General features: G+C 45.8%; 1 protein-coding gene across 1 annotated transcript; it reads left to right on the top strand.

Moving 5' to 3' along the window:
* Nucleotides 1-270: 270 nt before the first annotated feature.
* TRIL (TLR4 interactor with leucine rich repeats) lies at nucleotides 271-5,383 on the top strand. The gene has a single exon (XM_074574928.1). It carries the CDS (start codon nucleotides 752-754, stop codon nucleotides 3,074-3,076), a length of 2,325 nt encoding a protein of 774 aa, XP_074431029.1. The 5' UTR covers nucleotides 271-751; the 3' UTR covers nucleotides 3,077-5,383.
* Nucleotides 5,384-18,768: the final 13,385 nt, after the last annotated feature.

Genomic DNA, 18,768 nt, shown 5'->3' with positions numbered 1-18,768 from the left:
AAAGGGGGAGGGGATGGGGGGGGCAACGACTAGTTTACTTCTGTTCCCCTCCCCCTCCCCGATGTGCAGCTCTATCTGCAGCCCATGTGGCTGGGAGGCAGCCACAGCCGGTTCCAATTCCTACTTTCCCACTTTGCACCCCTGCTCGCTCCCGAGGCTGAGCCGAGCCAGGACCGGCTGCGGGCTTCCTCCCTCCACCCCCCCCCCGCCCCGCCGTCCTCCCTCTCCCCCGCTCCATCCGATCCTCCGCTCCCCCAGGGCAGAGTGTGGGAAGTACGAATTTCCGCTGAGTTTTCTCGGCGAGTTTCGGAGCTCGTCTTTCTCCAGCTCCCCGCTCCGCCCGCCGAACCCCCCTCCCCTCTCCGCTCCGCCCGCCCCCTCCACCCCGGGAGAGCCGGCGGAGCAGCGGGCAGCCGCTCCGCTCTGCAGCCCGCCCGCCCCCCGCGGTACCACCGGCCCCGCGTCCGCCGAACCGCAGCCTGCGGGCCGCGAGGGGCGGCGGAGCCCGGGCGGCGGCAACAACAGTCTGCAGCCCCTCCCGGCCGCTCCGCGCCCCCGGCCGACTCGGGAGAGCCCATGGTGCCGGCCACCGCGACCTGCAGCCACCACCGCCGCCGCGCCTGCCCGCCCGGCGCGGAGCTCAGTCCGGCGCGAAGCAGAGGAAGGGCCGATTAGCAGCCGCGGAGGAGGCGGGGGGGATGCCGGTGGGATACAAAGCCGGCGGGGTAAGCAGCCCACGGCTCGTCCCGGAATGGGAGCGCCGCGCCGGGTCCGCCTGATGGTGCTACCGCGGGTGCTCTGGGGCTCTGTCCCCCTCTTCCTCCTGCTGCTGCCCGCGGCCGAGCCCATCTGCCCCGAGCCATGCGACTGCCAGCAGCACCAGCACCTCCTCTGCACCAACCGGGGCCTGCGCTCGGTGCCCAAGGCTGCCGAGCCCCAGGATATCCTCACCTACAGCCTTGGGGGCAACTTCATCGCCAACATCTCCGCCTTCGACTTCCACCGCCTGGCAGGGCTCCAGCGCCTGGACCTGCAGTACAACCGGATTCGCTCGTTACATCCCAAAGCCTTTGAGCGCCTGGGTCGGCTGGAGGAACTCTACCTGGGCAACAACCTGCTGCCAGCATTGGCCCCTGGCACCCTCAGCGCCCTGGCTAAGTTGCGCATCCTCTACGTGAACGCCAACGAGATCGGCCGCCTCAGTGCCGCCTCCTTCTCTGGTCTCAGCAGCCTTATCAAGCTGCGCCTGGATGGCAACGAGCTGGGCTCGCTGGGCGACTCCACTTTCTCAGGGCTGCCAAACTTACTCTACCTGCACCTGGAGTCCAACCGCATCCGCTGGCTGAGCCGCGGTGCCTTCACTGGCCTGGCTAAGCTGCGCTTCCTCGACCTCTCAGGGAACCAGCAGAACTCCCTTCGCCACCCAGACATCTTTGTGCCACTGCGCTCCCTCCACACCCTGCTGCTGGCCAGCAATAGCCTGCAGCAGGTGACAGGGGGGCTCTTCCAGCACCTGCCCGGCTTGGCAAAGCTCTCGCTCAGTGGAAACCGCTTGGCTCACCTGGCCCCAGATGCCTTCACAGGGCTGGGTTCACTGAAGGAGCTGCGCTTGGAGGGAAACCTGCTGAGCCACCTGCCCGCTGCCCTGCTGGAGCCACTCAGCAGCCTGGAGGCACTGGATCTGAGCCGCAACGCCCTGACCGCCCTGCACCCTGCCACCTTCGGCCACCTCAGCCGCTTGCGGGAGCTCAGCCTGCGAGACAACGCGCTGGCCACCCTCCCTGGCGAGCTCTTTGCCTCCAGCCCGGCTCTCTACCGCCTGGAGCTGGAAGGGAACGCCTGGAGCTGCGACTGCCGCCTCCGCGGCCTCAAGCACTGGCTAGGGGCCTGGCACTCCCAGGGCCGCCTGCTCACCGTCTTCGTGCAGTGCCGCCTGCCGCCCGCCCTGGCCGGCAAGTACCTCGACTACCTGCAGGACGCCCAGCTCCCGCCGCCGCAAGACGGCGGCCCCTGCCACGACGGTGCCTCTCCCTCCTCCGCCTCCCCCCCGCCAGCAGCGGAGGCGCAGCGCCGGCCGCCGCCGGCCGCCGAGGGGCTGGGCAGCAACAGCAGCGGCGGCAGCGCGGTGCTGCCCCGCGGGCCGCCGGGGCCGCCGCCGTCCGCCTCCACCGCCCGCCTGCTGGCAGCGCCCGAGGCCGCGGCGGGGCCGCCGAGGGCGGAGACGGCCAGCCCCACGCCGCCGCTGCCCGCCCGCCCGGCGGCCTCCGGGCCGGAGCCCCCCAGCGCGGCCTGGCCCCGGCGGGCCGGCAAGCCCCGCTCGGCGCCGGCCGCCGGGGTCCCGCCGCTGGTGTCCGACCCCTGCGACTTCAACAAGCTGTTCCTCTGCAACCTGTCGGTGGAGGCGGTAGGCTCCAGCTCGGTGACGGTGCGCTGGGCCGTGCGGCCGCACCGCAGCCCCCGCCTGCTGGGGCCGGCGCGGTTCCGCCTCCTCTTCGACCGCTTCGGCACCGCCGTCAAGTTCCAGCGCTTCGTCTACCTGCCGGAGCGCGGGGAGCCGGCCGCCACCCTGCGGGAGCTCCGCCCGGACACCCCTTACCTCGTCTGCGTCGAGGGCGTCCTCGGCGGCCGCGTGTGCCCAGTGGCGCCGCGGGACCACTGCGCCGGGCTGGTCACCCTGCCCGAGGGCGGCGCGGTGGCGGCGGGCGGGCCCCGCGGCCCCGACCAGCAGCTCCTCACCCTGGTGCTGCTGGCGGTGAATGCCCTGCTGCTCTTCGCGGCCCTGGCCGCCTGGGCCTCCCGCGTGCTGCGGAAGAAGGTGCTGGGACGGCGGCGGCGGAAAGCGGCCCCCGTCCACGTCCGGCAGCTCTACTCCACCCGCCGGCCTCTCCGCTCCATGGGCACCGGCGTCTCCGCCGACTTCTCGGGCTTCCAGTCCCACCGGCCGCCCCGCGGCGCCGCCGCCTGCGCCCTCAGCGAGGCCGACCTCATTGAGTTCCCCTGCGAACGCTTCATGGACAGCGGCGGGAGCGGCGCCCGCCACGGCGACGACCACCTGCTGCAGCGGTTCGCCGACTGAGCCCGCCAAACTACAGCTCCCGGCGGGCCCCGCAGGGGGGCGGGCGGCGAGGCCCGCCCGGGAGCTGTAGTCAGCGCGGCCAGGGGAGGCGGCCGCTGGTCCCTGAGGGGATGGCGCGGGTCGCGGCCTCCAAGGGGAGCGCTATGGCGCATCGCTGCCTTCAGCCGCCCCTGTCGCAGGCTGGGGTTGATGCCACCATTGTGAACGAGCTTCCTCCGTCACCGCTGCCAGGAGATCCCCGTTTTCTCAGAAACGATCACTCAACCCAAGCTAAAGGCCTGACTGTGGCGGTAGTTGCTCCTTGCCATGAGGAGAGCCAAGATGGCGGGAGCGGCTGCAAACTGGTGCTGGTGCCTTCCTTGCACAAACTCAGAGTCCTAAATTTCAGTGTGCTATTTTACAGGTGTTTTTCTTGGACTGCAGTTGAGAACAACAGCGGGTGACCCAGCCTCGCACGAGGATGCTTGGAACAGGCCTTTCCGAGGCACCAGCTCTTCCCAATCAAAAATTTGGGCTGAGAGGGTCATCTTTTAATGTTACTGTTGAACTGTGGGCAGCCAGTGGGTCATCTGGAGGGCTGGAATGGTGTGTTTTGCGCCGGGCAGTTGGAAGGCTGTGCTGTTTTAGCTCAAACCCAGTGGATGGCGATTTCATGTGCGCCAGTGTGTTTTCATACTTTTTTGTAAACGGGAAACAATAATGCAGCTGGTTAGTTTTACAGGAATATATTGCTGACACCACTAGGAAAAACTAACAGCGTTTTGTAATATGTTTACAAATGAGCTATTTCTAAATTGTTTTTTGAATAAATACTGCTTGGTACTTGTACACATTAATGTGTGCTGTAGTTGTCTGGGTCCGTGATGGTCAGTAGGTCACTGGCCCTCACATAATCCATCTTCATTTCTAAATGGGTGGATGCAGAGGCGAACTCTTGATGGATAAGTAATATTGGTGCCTTTCTTCAGAAACAATAATAGGTGAGAGTATTTCAGGAATGTGAAACAGTCTTTATCCTAACAGGCAATTCTCTCTTAGCCTTAGCCTACTAAAGTTAGAAGCTTTATGTACCTCACTGTGAAATAAAACATTTTTTTGTATATTAATCTAGATTCCATGTTTTGTGTAGCTGAGTGGGTAATGCTAAAGTTAAACACTTATGCAGTAGTATATGATGTTTGAGTTGTTTTGTTTGGGGTTTTGTTTTGGTTTTTTTTTTTAATTTGAATTTTGGTTTTAGAGCAATGCTGATCATTTTATGATCAGTTGCTCTCTATTTTCTCAGACTTTTACTTTCCTAAATATTTACAGAATGTGGTTCTCTTACTATGAAATATGGTGGCTTAGTTTACATTAATAATTCTCTCTGTGTGGTCTAGAAGTGAGCTAATTAAAAAGGTCCAAACTGTGGTTACACTTTAAATGCGAATGTTTTAGGTGGAGTTTGGTAAATTGTTGAGACTATTGATACTACTTCTGCTCCTTTGAATTTAATGTGCAACCTCAGATGAACTCTTGTGGAACTGAATGGCTTGAAGGAAGTGTTAGTGGACTATGGAGACATTCATCTCAATATCCTGCATTCATTGCTGACCTGAGTTGTTCGTGACTACAAGTTGTTTATTACCATAGTTGCCAGAAGGCGATTTGGTTTTTTTCTCTTTTTTTTTTCTTCTTTTTTTTTCTTTTTTTTTTTTTTTTTCAGATGAACAAGTGTTTACAAAAGACACCATAGTAACTGGTACCTTCAATTGGAGTTCAGTGACTGAATGGAGAGAACAAGACTTTATGTTCTGAAGGAATTTTGTTCAGTCTTTAAATTCAAATAGGAGGAAAGGAGAGAGTGTAGGGATTCTTTGTCTTAATCTGTGCCTTTTAAATGGAGAAAAAAAAATTAAGTCTTGATTCTTGAGTCAGTAGCAAAAAGTCCTCTGGGATTTCATTTTGACAGGCAGCAATTTTCATGAATATCAGGGGCCAAACTCGATTGTTAGTGTATAGATTAAAATTCATAACTCTTACAGACACAATGTTGGATGGAATTAAAACTGAAGGAATCCAGGATCAGGTTTTATTTTTTGTTAAGAATCTTAAATTTCTGTTCTTTTGGACCCCTGGATGCTTTTGGCCATTTGCGACTGACTGTGGAATACACCACTGTTTGATGTTAGAAATGCAGTGGGGATTATTGAGTAAAGCTGTGTATCACACTAACATTAGCTCTATCACTGGATATTCTTCCAATGGGAGATGCATAGATGCTGTACATGGTTATAATCAATTATGTCAATAAATCTGTTTGCTGAAAGAAAATTGGTGTCTTAGATTGTATCTCGTAATGCCTCACTCTTCAATCATAGGCTGGCTGTGACTTCATATTATTAGCGCTGCTGTTTCTTAGGACTGCAGAGAATGCCTCATCGTTCATTCTGTCATGTCTTTTCACCATGCATTATGTTTTGTATTTTGGTTGTAATATGTATGGATGGTGCAAACACTAAAATAAACGGTCAGTTCTGAAGCGGGTAGATCCCTGTCCCAAGATAGACTAATACAGTCCTGTTCCATCAGTGAACTAATGATCCTTTCTAAGCTAAATAAGAAATGGTGGTTGGTTGGGCTAATACAATTTAAAAATACTCATTGGAAATTGCAGTTCTGAGGGTTTTCCAGTATTACCAGGCTAATGTTCTAATTAATAATTCACTGCTTCTTTTTGAATTTATACAAATGTCTGCAGAATTGATAGAATGAAGTGGGTCTTTGCTCCAGCTTGGGAGAAGTAAATGCCTACATCAACACAACAACAAAAAAAAGATGGTTAACAAAATGAAGTTGGTGACTTAAAAGTCACACTAGGATTACTCAGGCTTTGTGTACAGATATTACAGCTTTTTCGCAGGGGGAGGGAACAGTACTAGCAGCTGGTTGAGGAAAGAAACGTCAGTGACATTCAATGACTGAATGATGTAAATATTACATGGCTCTATTTTTACCAGTAGTATTTATATACATATTTGTGTCTTTTTAAAGGAAGGTCCTTTCTAAAGAATGACTGTAAAAACAGCCCTTTCTAAATGGATGACCTGGCATCAATTTGTGCTCAAAATGTTTCTCCTTTTAGCAGAAATAGCGTTGTACTGCCCTGTCCTCTCCTGGAATCCACGCAGCTTGGGGAAGAGTGAACCGAGTGCTGTTCTCCTGCTAAGTAATTATGGAACACGTTATCTATCAAAGATTGAAAATCACCAAAATATCGTCCCATCCAACTAAACGGACTACTGCTGGGGGGTCTGCAAAAGGTACGGGGGCTTCCCTGGTGGCAGCACCCCTCGGTTCTGCAGCCTCTGCCCACCTCCTGGTCCCCCCCCGCAGCCCCTGACCCTTGGCTGCAGTCAGCTGGCAGGCTTGTTTGTGCAGCTGGAAGGTGAACTGCGAAATCAATCCTCCTGGAAAATAACCTTTCCTGGTACCTCCCCTCTCCCCTGTTTTTCAGTCAGCTCCGTTTCTTTAATTCTCTTCAACTCGTGTAAGTATTGGAAGAGGCAAAATGTGGGGGTGCAGCGCAGAGGCAAGAAAAAACAGTCAAAGATGGGAAGCTGCTTAAACAATCTCAAGTACTCTTGACATCCAGTGTGTCCGCAGTCTAAGAAAATGTAGGCTATTCACGTTGGATAAAAATCCTATGTAGAGTGTATACCTTTACTGGAAAATCGTTAATGATCTGCAAAACTGTAAATGCTTAAAATTTCTCTATGAGATCCTAGAAACATTGACGTTGCAATGGTGTCAGTGAAGGTCTACACGTGCATGAAAAACCCTCGTTGGAACGCACCGCTTGACTATCAGAGCCTGCGTTAACACAGGGGGATTTATTAAAATATTGATTTCTTTATGCAGTGCTACTTTTAGTTTTCACAACGCACTGCAAATGCCACATTTTAAAATACCATCATTATTTGAGCCAAGTTATTACAAGATGGGACCTGGTAAATTATATATGTCTCTTGTGCCTTTTCTTTTCTGCTCTTTGATGGGAGAGATTTGGAAAATGAGGTATTGTGAGGGGAAAAAAGAGTCTACTCCAGTTCCATCAGGATATTTATTTAACTAGTAAACTTAGATTTAAATAGTAGTAGATAAGTCCACAAAAAATCATTTGTTTTCATGACAGTATATGTATTTGGAGAAAACTGCTTCAATGAGCAAAAGAAATACTACTTCAATTCCAAAAACCTGACTGCTAACACGAATTCACTTTTCTCTGGCCACCAAGGGTGTGCATATGTTGTGTGAGGTCCACAATTGAAGCTTTGCTTTAAAAAAATTGATTTTTAAAATCAAATCAGCCAAATTATATGTACGCAGTGGTGTACTTGATTTTTCACCCGGGCAACTCTTCTAAGAGGAGTTGCTCTATAAACGTTGATCTATAATCTGATATTTGTTAAGTAGAAATGGGGAATAAATGTAAGGAAACTGTGTGTGTGCTGGACGCTGGATTTGTTCCTTTTGCTCCATGCTAAATATAGCATAGATTTGGCAGCCTGTCCAAATACTGCTGTTGTGTTTTTCTCCATAAAAAGATGAGTTTTCTCAAGAGCATGCTTTAATTCCCATAGAAATTAAATTCCCAGAGAAAAATAGTCAATTCTCTTTAAACACAAATATTTATCTCAATATCACTGTACATGAATTTATTTATATAGATATTCCTTGATATGCTTTTTTGAATAAATCTATCTCATTTGTTTTTACAAACAAGGCTGTAAGAATTAAAATGAATAATGCAGTATGAACAAATAGGTGGAAGAAAACTGCCTAAAAACATAACAGAGATATTTACTAGCAGAGAAGAACCTGACATGTATAGTGTGATGCGTATCTCATGTGTTATTGGATTTTTAAAGGTACATTTATTTTTAATTTGATAATCTATGAGTAATAATTTTATGTCATAGAAATAAGCAATTTGTCCAGGGATGAGGAGGTCCCCACATACATAATCTTAAAAGCTATTGAGTGCTACAAAGAAAATTGGGGTCTTGTTAACAGGATTAATTGTTACTAAAGCATTACCTGTTTTTTCATTGCAAAGCTCATTTGAAGTTGCTGCCAGGCAGAGCAGTCCTCAGCTAATACATTAAATGGTGTCTCTTGACTTCAGATAGATAGGTGTAATCTTATTACTTACTTTACCAAAGTTTTTTTAATGTTCAGACAAACATATTCTCAAATCACGCTAATATTCTTTTCAAAATATTTCGATTTTTTGTATATTCAGTATTTCAAAATACTTTACTGCTCTTTGGAGATCCATCCATGTGGAACCTGTACCAAGAGAGGATCTGAACAAACATTGGAGCAATCTGTCAGTCAACATATGGGTACTACTTTGTACTGCAGCGTCACGGTTTGACCCCAGCCAGCAACTAGGACCACACAGCCGCTCGTTCACTCCCCCCAGTTGGGGTAGGGAAGAGAATCAGAAGAGTAAAAGTGAGAAAAAACTCATGGGCTGAGATAAATCACGGAATCACGGAATCTTCAGAGTTGGAAGGGACCTCTAGAGATCATCTAGTCCAACTCCCCTGCTAGAGCAGGATTGCCTAAACCACATCCCTCAGGGCTGCATCCAGGCGGATCTTGAAAATCTCCAGAGAAGGGGACTCCACAACCTCCCTGGGCAGCCTGTTCCAGTGCTCTGTCACCCTCACTGTAAAGAAGTTTTTCCGTGTATTTGAACGGAACTTCCTATGTTCTAGCTTGTGCCCATTGCCCCTTGTCCTGTCGCTGGGAACCATTGAAAAGAGCCTGGCTCCGTCCTCCTTAAACCCACCCTTTAGATACTTGTAAACATTAATCAGGTCCCCCCTCAACCTTCTCTTCTCCAGGCAAGTTTAAGTTTTTAAAGACAGTTTAACAGGTAGAGCAAAAGCTGAGCACGCAGGCAAAGCAAAATAAGGAGTTCATTCGTTGCTTCCCATCATCAGGCAGGTGTTCAACCGTCTCCAGGGAAGCAAGGCTCCATCATGGCAAGACAAACTCCATCACTCTGAATGTCCTCCCGTTCTTTCTTATTCCCCCAGCTTGATATACTGAGCATGATGTCACATGGCATGGAATATCCCTTGGATCAGTTGGGGTCAGCTGTCCCGGCTGTGTCCCCTCCCAACTATTCGTGCACCCCCAGCCCACTCGCTGGCGGGGCGGTGTGAGGAGCAGCAAAGGCCTTGGCTGCTTAGCAACAACCAAAAGGATCAGTGTTTTACCAACACTATTTTCATCCCAAATCCAAAACAGCACCATACCATCTGCCAGTAAGAAAGTCAGCTCTATCCCAGCTGAAACCGTGACGTGTAGCAAGTGTTCAGAGGTTGTGAAGGGAGGGTTTTATTTTTCATAATCTTGTGAGAATGAACAACCAACAAAACGTTCATGGAGGGGCAGAGCAGTACCCTCTAGCTATAGCAAATATATTATTGTAATATTGCACCTTATACATCAGTCTGGTCTAGTCTAGTTCATTTTATTTTGTCCTGTGAGACTGGAAAAAAAGACTTGATTGTGAGACCTGAATTGCAAGGAAATAGACTGGATAAGTTTTTTGTGAGGTCCTTGGCAAAAATCCCATTAACCAGACTTTTGCCTGGTTTATTTAATTAACTTCTCACATGTGCGGTTTGTTTCATTGTTGTTAGTTTAGTGTATGTTTGTTTAGTTGTAGTAAATGTTTAGAAGTCATTTGAAGGCCTGGCTACATACAATAGATAAAAATGATACACAGAAAGATAATGAGACAAATTTTCTTACTGAGAGACTGATTTATCTCATAAGGGACAAATATTACAGGGCTGTTGTCTTTAAAATAAACCTGAATGCCACTTTGAAGTCAAGAAACGTATTCTCTTTTCTTGGAACAAGAAGAAGGTAGGAAGATTGTAGATAGTTGCATTTAGCACCTGTGCAATAAGAGCAAAGATTGGTATTACATTAACAAATTATATTACATGGGGATGTGCATGAATCCTATCTGATCCAGAGAAGTTCACTGAAAGCATATCGGTGCTACCACTTTTAAATTAAGGGATTCCTTGTTACACGTCTGTAGTTCATCCTGACAGTGAGAAAGACCTCTTTTGGTATGTCCAAATCCACGTTTTAGTACAATCTTTAACTTCATCTGTCATTGTACCATTGTACCATTGTACCGATGCCCATCTGTCACTGTACCATTGACAGGTCTGTCATTGTACCATTGATATTCATTTTCTTCCCATCTTGCTTAATATTTGAATATTGAAGTTAACATTCAATTTAAATACTGAAGTTACTTAGCACTGTAGCAGCCCCTGTCTGAGTACTGTAAAACAATTTGAAATAAGGGAGAGTACTCAGTGGTGATACCTATCAGATGAAAGGTCAGAAATAATTTTACTCTAGAGGAACATGCTCAGGAAAAGCATGCTTTCAGAAAAAAAATAATTGTTTTGTTTATAACTGAAGGATCACATGGTTTATTTGCCATTACTATGTCATGATCTAAATCTTGAACAAGTATACTGCAAGACAAGGATCATATGTTAGACTTATGAGACAATTTGGAGTGTTGCTCAGTACGTATAGCAGATGATTTAGCATGCCAATTTTTTTCTTCAGCAACAGCTTGATCCTTCTTCTGTTTTCACTGCGTGAGAATGAAAAGATTTCAAGATTCTTAATGTAGGTACCCATCCATAACAGGTCTGTGGCAATGGAATTAATTGTATTGCAGAACTGTGCTCTAAGAGTCAGTGTTCATCTTTAAAAAGAAAAAAATATCTAATTCTCTGATCTGATCAGCTTGGAGAGATGAACTTCAGTTTAACTGGCATGGAAATGTCTTTCTCAGCTGATAGTTACTGAAGAGGGGGAATCTTTTATGGTCACTGTAGTAAGTTGTTAACTCTGAAACCTAAAGATGCCAAACTAAACACCGTTTCATTGTTGATGACATTACCATAAGGACCCAATTAACTCATTTTCCCCCAAACCAAACTTACCCACTTCCTCTTGTTGCCTAAAAAGATCTACATATTATTTAAAATATTTTGTCAAAACCTTCAGTTTTTCTTTCTCCCAGCAGCACCCCTGCATTAGGTATTGACAGTATAAAATTCTGCAACCTGTTGCAGCTTTATAACATGAGAGTGGCAGAAGTAACTTGTAGCTAACTGTACTCACTGAGTTCAATAGGAAAAAGAATAAAGTAGTAAATGTGCCAACAAATCTGGAACTTGCCGGTAGTTCCTGTAAGCCCGGTGCAGGTGCTGGGTTCCTTGCTGTACCATTCTGCCGTGCTGCTTCTGCCTTCCACCCGACTGGTCTTGCTGGTATAGCACTACCTTCTTCTAGCATCTTACTCATTGGCACAGGGTTTTCTCTAACAGGTTAGGGACATTCTGGTGAGCCTGCTGTCCATTCAGTTATTTGTGTTTTTTCTTATCTCATTTTTTAAATTCTATGCAATGGGAGTTTGTTTGGGTTGGTTTTATCTGGTTTGAAATAAGGGATAACAGCCGTTTTAAATAGAGTCTGCTCTTAGAAGGATGGAGTACATGAATTTTAAATAAAACCTGTTTAAACGGAAGTTATTTTATTCAGGAACGATTTGTGATTGGAATGATTCACTGGGATCCCACTGATACTATTCTGCTGGTGCAAAGGGAATTGCAGAGGCTTCTGTTTTTCCTGCCAGGATGTATCCCTAAGAACCTGAGACTGCAGAGGTCCAGTGGGAGCTAAGGATATCCTTTCCTTCCATTTCTGTGGCTCAAATGGAAAAGAGATTCAAGGTCAGCATCTTTTTCAGTGGAATGGCTAAGAACTTTATTTACTCTACAAACTAAGCTGAGTTTGTAACTGGAGAGTTATAAATAGGTTTCACACTAAAGGCAGCATCAGAAAACTGACATTTTTGGAGACAAAACCTCCTTACTTTTCCTTTCTAAAACCAAAGTCAGCACAGACTGAAGTAACCGGCAGTTTGCTGAAGGTGTTAACAGCTCTTTGAGGTGTCTGTAATACGCGACTGGGTACATTTTATTCAGTTAAAATAGTCTCTCATATATTTTATTTAGAGGTATTTAGAATATGTCCCAGGTGGAAAATACTAATGAATTCCAAACTGTTAGCTTGTAATGATGCTGACCTACTTAGATTTTGGATTCATTTGCTGTTTAAATTTGCACTTGCAAGTGTACCTGAGGCATTCCTGAACTTCGGTCTGATCGTATGTTTTTAGCCAACCTGCTAAAATCACCTACCATTCCAGTTAGTACAACTGTACCTGGAACCTGCTGCCATTCTCACTTACAGCTTTTTGCTTTTAGCCTTTTCACTTACGCCAGAAAATGCAGAAAACCATTTTAATCTACAATCTCCTAGGCCCTGAGATATTAAATTCCTTATGAAACAGGAGAATGGACAGTTTTTCCAGCCTTCAAAACACAGCCAAACTCTAACAACCAGAACAGGTTGGGGTTTTTGGGGGTTGGTTTTGGTTTGGTTTTTTTTTCTGTGATAAATAACTGATGGATTAGGGCTTTGCAAATATACTACAGTTGCCAGTGTCTACCAGTAGTTACAGTTGTATGCACTGGAATAATCATTTGGCTGTTCAGATTGGGAAGTCTACAAAATTTGGGCATGTGCCCATCTCTAGAACTGATTTTAGAGCTTTAGGACTTACCAGTTATGTTATTGTGGTTTTTTTTCTCCAAAATACTCTTTCTCTTCTCCCCTATTCTATTACCTCCTTCTCCATCTGGCTAAAGAATTTTGAGGTGTCAAGTTTTGTACCTCTTACATTGTGTTTTGACCCAGTCCTGACTACTGCAGCCACTCAGGTTGCGTTTCTCTCCAGAGCGGCCAGAACATGTATTGCGTATTGGCTTTATGTAGTATCAGCGAGGTACAAGAGGAAAAGGATTATGGATTTCGAAAATGTGTTTCTTGCCTAAAGCTTTACCATCCAGCTGACGATAATCCAGGCAGACAGCCCCAGTGATCTATAATTTGGTCTGATTCTTCAGAAAGACTGCTGCCGCTCTCCTGAGACGGGAAAAGCTGTCAGACTTCTCCCGTTTTGTGTTTGTGATCTTTCCGGTTTGGATGAAACTAGTTTCCTAAGTTTCCTTACAGAAGGACGTAAAATCCTGACATACGGGCCAATGGTAGAGCTTTTATCACCTGTATATGTTTTCACATCAAAGAGCTTGTGTAGCTGCCTGTTTTCCAGGCAGTGCCCTTTGGACCTAAAGCAGTCAGAATCAGACAGGAACAGTCAAAACCCAATTTTTTAATCATGAATCTGAGTAATCAAACCAAGAGTATGTCATACATTACACAGAGGAATTCTGAATCTGGCGTAACTCTTCTCAAAGGCATTCAGCTCATTTTAAGCAGCCTTCTCTTTCTGGTCCTCAAGGGATCTGCCCTGCAGAGCCATCCGCCTCTCCCATGCCATCCCTCTGTGCGCTGCTGGGATTAGCCTGCATTTCTCAGAAGCCTGTGGAGGTTATTTTGCTTCTTGTTTTGTTTGTTTCCTGATGTATAATGGGCCCTATCCGTGTCCCCTCTTTTTTTTGCCTTATTAGGCTTACAAAACATCAGGATTACAGCCACTGGGTCATCACAGCAGAGCTGCTGAAACTGATGTAATGACCTCTGTGTGTTTTGAAGTCAGGAGTTAGAATCAATGCTTTATAATGCTGAAACATTTTAAACAATCTTTAATAATTCCTCTTGGGTCCTTTTTGTGTCCTCAAATTCTCAATTTACTCTACTAAAAAAGTAAGAGGAGTTTTTCTCCCTCATCTTTTCCATGTAAATCATTATGCCTGACCCATAAATTTAAACTTCCAAAGAGCAAATACTTTGCATCTGAAAAGGTCGGAATGGCATGTATTTTCCTGAGGGGAGAGAAGCCCTCTCAATATATCCAGGAAGACTTTATTAACCATCCATTTAAAATTACACAAAGTTAAATATCACTTGCAAAAGGGATTGTTTTGGAGAACAGCAGGGATGTAACTAAAACTATGTTTTTACTATATTACTAACATTTTAATTATTATTACTAACTAAACTATATTACTAACAAATTTAGACTACAGGATTAGAGTATAAAGCCACAGTTGTTTACTAATCCTCCAGATTAAATTGTTATTCCTAAAATTATTTGTTTTATCAGTGTAAATACATTATGCCAAACCGGTGTACACAATGAATCCTAAGGCAGCCCAGTTTTTGCTACTTTCAGTGGATCTGCATGAGACCTGAATGTGAGCCAATCTTTCTGTTTTCCTGCTTCCGCTGCAAAAATTATCTGTGGATATTATGAGGAATTGGTGGTCTATTTAAACGGGAGTCTGATTAAACAAATCAATTCTTGATCTCTTTCACATAACTGGGAAGTTCTATTCTCATCATTTGTGATGCAGCGTGTGAAACTAATTAATTTCTGGAAAATGTTCATCTGTGATTCGGCTACGCCCGCTACACTTCTTGGAATATCACGCGGAAAATGAAGCTACCAAAAGGAAACATCTGTTTGTATCTAAAAACCCAAACATTTCTGAAGTTTATCAACACGCATTCTTCTTGGGACTGCCACCTATTATATTCAGCTCTAGAGCAAATACCAAAAGGATACTTGAGGTGACCTTTTGAATCAGATTAAACAAAATGAGAAAACACTTGGCAATCAGACTTCCTCTGCTAGGCCATGGGAAACAGCAGAGCAGAGGAACAGATACAGTAAAAACATATTAATTCAATCTCATTTGCTTTAGAAGAGTCCAGCAGTGAAAAGAACAACTAACTGTGAAAAACCTGAGGTCTCTGTAATTTGGCACCTCTTGAAGCCTGTCTAGATTCTCCTGACAAGGGCTATCTCAAGCAGCAATAAAATGTGAGGGGATGAAGAAAAACAATGGTCTTGAAAATATTATGTGGGAAATGGTTTTCTTTCAAAAGCTTTTTCTTAGGAAGAAAATATCCTCAGTGGACTGCAGTTTTGTATCAGTGTTCTTGTTGCATGTTAACACACGCTAGCTTTGAATATTTTTTTCACATATTTCTTTAAAACACTGTGTGGATTTCAAGGTTCCCTCTGCTCGTGTAAGTCTGTGACTCCCTTGTTTCTTGGTGTGCTGAGCAAAGCTGGGGAGGAAAACAAACTGTAGTTTCCCAGTGAGGTTAAGCTAGCACAAGCTGGAATGCTGTTATAATAGTAGTCCTGTTTGCTGGTGGATGCTCATTCCTTCCATCTGTCCATCCAGCACATGGTGGGTAATAGCACTGCTGGTATCACATATTGCCGCTTCTTGCCACTCGTTGGCAAGATCACTGGATTGTTTGTTTGCATCTGTGAATGACAATGCACAAATAATAGGAACAGTCAGCTCAGCTAAGCAAATGATAGATCTATGATCAAATGGCATCCCACTCTTAACAGGTGAACAGATAAAGCAATCATCAGGGAAGGGAGGATAAATGCAAATGTTTAACTGTTATGATGTCTGGGATTATTATGCGGTAGGTCTATACGCCATGGACCTACCTAAGGAGGTTCCATTTTAGACCTTCAGTGCACAAGGGGTAGTTTGGTTTGGTTTGCTCAAGCTGGGTGTTCAATATCACAGGTGATTCTCCAACTGTTGCAGCCTCCCTCGCTCCTTGCTGCTGCTGCTTTCCATCCACAGCAGTTCCTCATGCTCAGATCTTGGAGTCCTTCCCTGTGTGCAAGTGCTCAGTCCCTGCAGGCTTCTCCTAACTGGATGGGATACAAAGGACAACCTTCCTCCGCCTTCCAGAGGGGAGCAGCTGCAAGGAGAGTGGGAAGGCACAGGAACATCGAGGTTTCCACCAGAGCCATGTGTGGGCAAGAAGCCCAGAGGACAAAGCTGTAGCTTTAAGACCAGTTGTGTAGCCAGTAGGCAGGGATGGGAAAAAAAGAGAGGGAGACTTTGCCTGGAGACAAAACTGCAGTGACCACAAGGATGATGTCCAAACATGGGGCTTGGTGAGGAAACAAAGTTGCAGCATGCAGAACCTTTGACCGGGTTATGAAAATTCAAGGCCAGAAATGCTCATAGGGTTGTTTTGGCCAGATGAATTGTTCCACTGTTACATCCCTGTCTAATAGCCAGGAGACAGAGCTCCCTGTTGGCTTGGGTTTTTCTAGAAGAAAGGAATATGAGTGTCTCAACACTCTCCCCACCCCACAACCCCGCTTCCCCACCTGCACGCTGAGCAGTCAGAGATCACTGGTGACAGAATTCTTTTGGAAAAAAAAGTGCCCACGCACACTGTAGGCTGCTACCTCCAGTAGCAAAGTCTCATTGTTTGGCAGCAAGCAGGTCTAAAAGCAGTTTGATTAGGATCAGAGACTCTTCCTGGCTCTGGGACAGCTGGAAGGAGAGGCATCACAGCCAAGTTCTGATTTGCCAAACATCATTGCTGCTTCTCTCTTTCCCCCTGCACATGTTGCAGTACATCGCACTCGCTCCGCCAGGCACCTGGCACGAAGCTTACGGCTGTGGGCTGATGCTGTTAAATCACAAGTAATGGCAAATATCACATTTCTTGGAAATAGAAGTAATTTCTTTAAAAGCTGCTGAAAGTCATGGGAAACTTGTACTGCTGAATGAGGTGTATGTGTAAGCTCCCATCAGGGTAATGGTGGTGTTGGCTGCATGTTGCAGGATAATTTTTATCAAATTTGCATGGAGTTGCTCTTCTGCTTGTAAGAGAGATGGTGGTATGTGGGCAGGTAGGTAGGATTAAACTCAGTTCGTATTTCAGCCACAAAACAGGAAGGTAATTGAGTCCTTGAGGGGCTTTTTCAGAAGGAATGGGATCTTCTTCCTCTGCTCTCGCTGGAGGTCCCATGCAGAGTGTGCAGAGGTGGGGAGCAATTCCCTGCTGCAGATGACCTGCCCAGATTGGTATAAAGGCTCTTGGGGGAAGATCTGGAGGTGCTTCCTAGACTGAGAGTTGGATTGGTGGTGGTGTGTGCCCCTGGAGACACTGGCGGGCTCAGCTCTGAGAATAGCTCAAGGTACACAGTTATTTAAGCATGCATTTAAAGAGTCAGGCCACCCACTGCAGGCACTATGCAGACTTCGTGCATGTACCCGTTCTTCTCAAACCTCATGTCTTTTCTACTCAGCGTCAGAGATCAGTAAGAACTAAAACCCCTATAGACTCTGTAAGGCCAGAGAAGCTGACTGAAAGAGAAAGCCGCACTGGATGTCCAAAATAGTAGCTGAATTTTTGGAACTAGGGATAGAGAGAAGGGAGTACAAACATGCATGCATTTCTTAAAATGCAACCCTTATGCTATTTTTATCTTTGTATCATTTTTGTTTTTTTCTTCTCTCTCTTTCCTTCACTTTTTATGTTCACCCATTTTCCTTCTACTTTTCTCTTAACTCCCTGCTACTGACACTGTTCCCACACATCTGTTAGAGCCCTCACAGTGTTCTTTCTGGCTGTGTGTTCATTAGCCTTTTATGTTGTATTGCAGAAAAAAAAAAGATTAATTATATTTTGAAGATTCCCAGCATCTCTGCTGACAGATTTTCTCATGGTAACTTTGACCCGTTTCCTGAGCGTAACTTCTGTCTTTTTCTTCCTTCATAAAAAATGTGAGGCTTACAAATCATCTCATCTAAGCCCCTTGAAAAGTCTTCGTTCAAGCATGTTTCCTCACAAGTTCATCCTTGGGGATGCACAGTTTACCTCCTCAGAATTCTGATGTTGTCGCATGTAATTACAGAGTTGATATATTAGGATTATAAACAAGCTAGTCATTAATTTGATAATGTATATACAAAACTGGATGATACAAAAAACCTCGGCATATGTATTCTCTGCCTGAGTTGCCCTAGCGGTCTGCAACATCTGTGCCTCCAGGCCTTTTCTCACTGTACATAGTTCCTCCTGAAAACTGTGGAACATTTCTAAGGCAGCTAGTTTTCTTTGACCCTTTTCTCCTTGTTTTACTTGGATCCCCTTTCCGAACACAAAAGCACACTTATCTCTTTCTCTCCCTTGTCCAAACATCCTTATTTGACTTGGTGAATTAGTTTATATGTCTCCTTCATACAATTTGGAAGTATATTTATTCTGAAATTAGTAATTTTCAGTCTCCAACCACTTTCCTAGCCATAGAGAAAAAGTTACTTTATTAGGTTTCAACCTCCCTGTTGCTCGAGGCATATCCAGTTCAACAGATGATACTTGGTTTAAAGACTGACTGTAGACTCCTGTGCGGCAGAGTTGGGAAACAATCCTGCTCAGATATTGAATGCTATTCCATAATTATGTCACAACTTCAACTGGAATAGACTGACACAAATTATTTTAACAGGAAGACTTTTTAACATGTTAACATGCCTCAGATCCTTAGGGCCTGCCTATCGTCACGGGTTACGTTGAAAGGAAGCTGCTTGAGGAAGCTGGGGCCTACTTCAGCACAGCTTTCAATAAATAGTAACACATCTCAGCTGAAAACTAATTTAAGGTTGTTGGTTCTTCTGGGTCTTTTTTTACTGTTAACATTAACCAGGCAGATGAATTTGGGGGAAAAAGTGGAAGGAAAGTAATGAATACTGTTTTAAAAACTGGCTTATGCAGTTGAATAG

This window comes from Larus michahellis, chromosome 2 (genome assembly GCF_964199755.1).
Source record: "Larus michahellis chromosome 2, bLarMic1.1, whole genome shotgun sequence".
In the NCBI taxonomy this organism is placed as follows: Eukaryota; Metazoa; Chordata; class Aves; order Charadriiformes; family Laridae; genus Larus; species Larus michahellis.
Note: the sequence above shows the minus strand (reverse complement) of the source record. Positions and strands in the feature narration are given on the sequence as shown.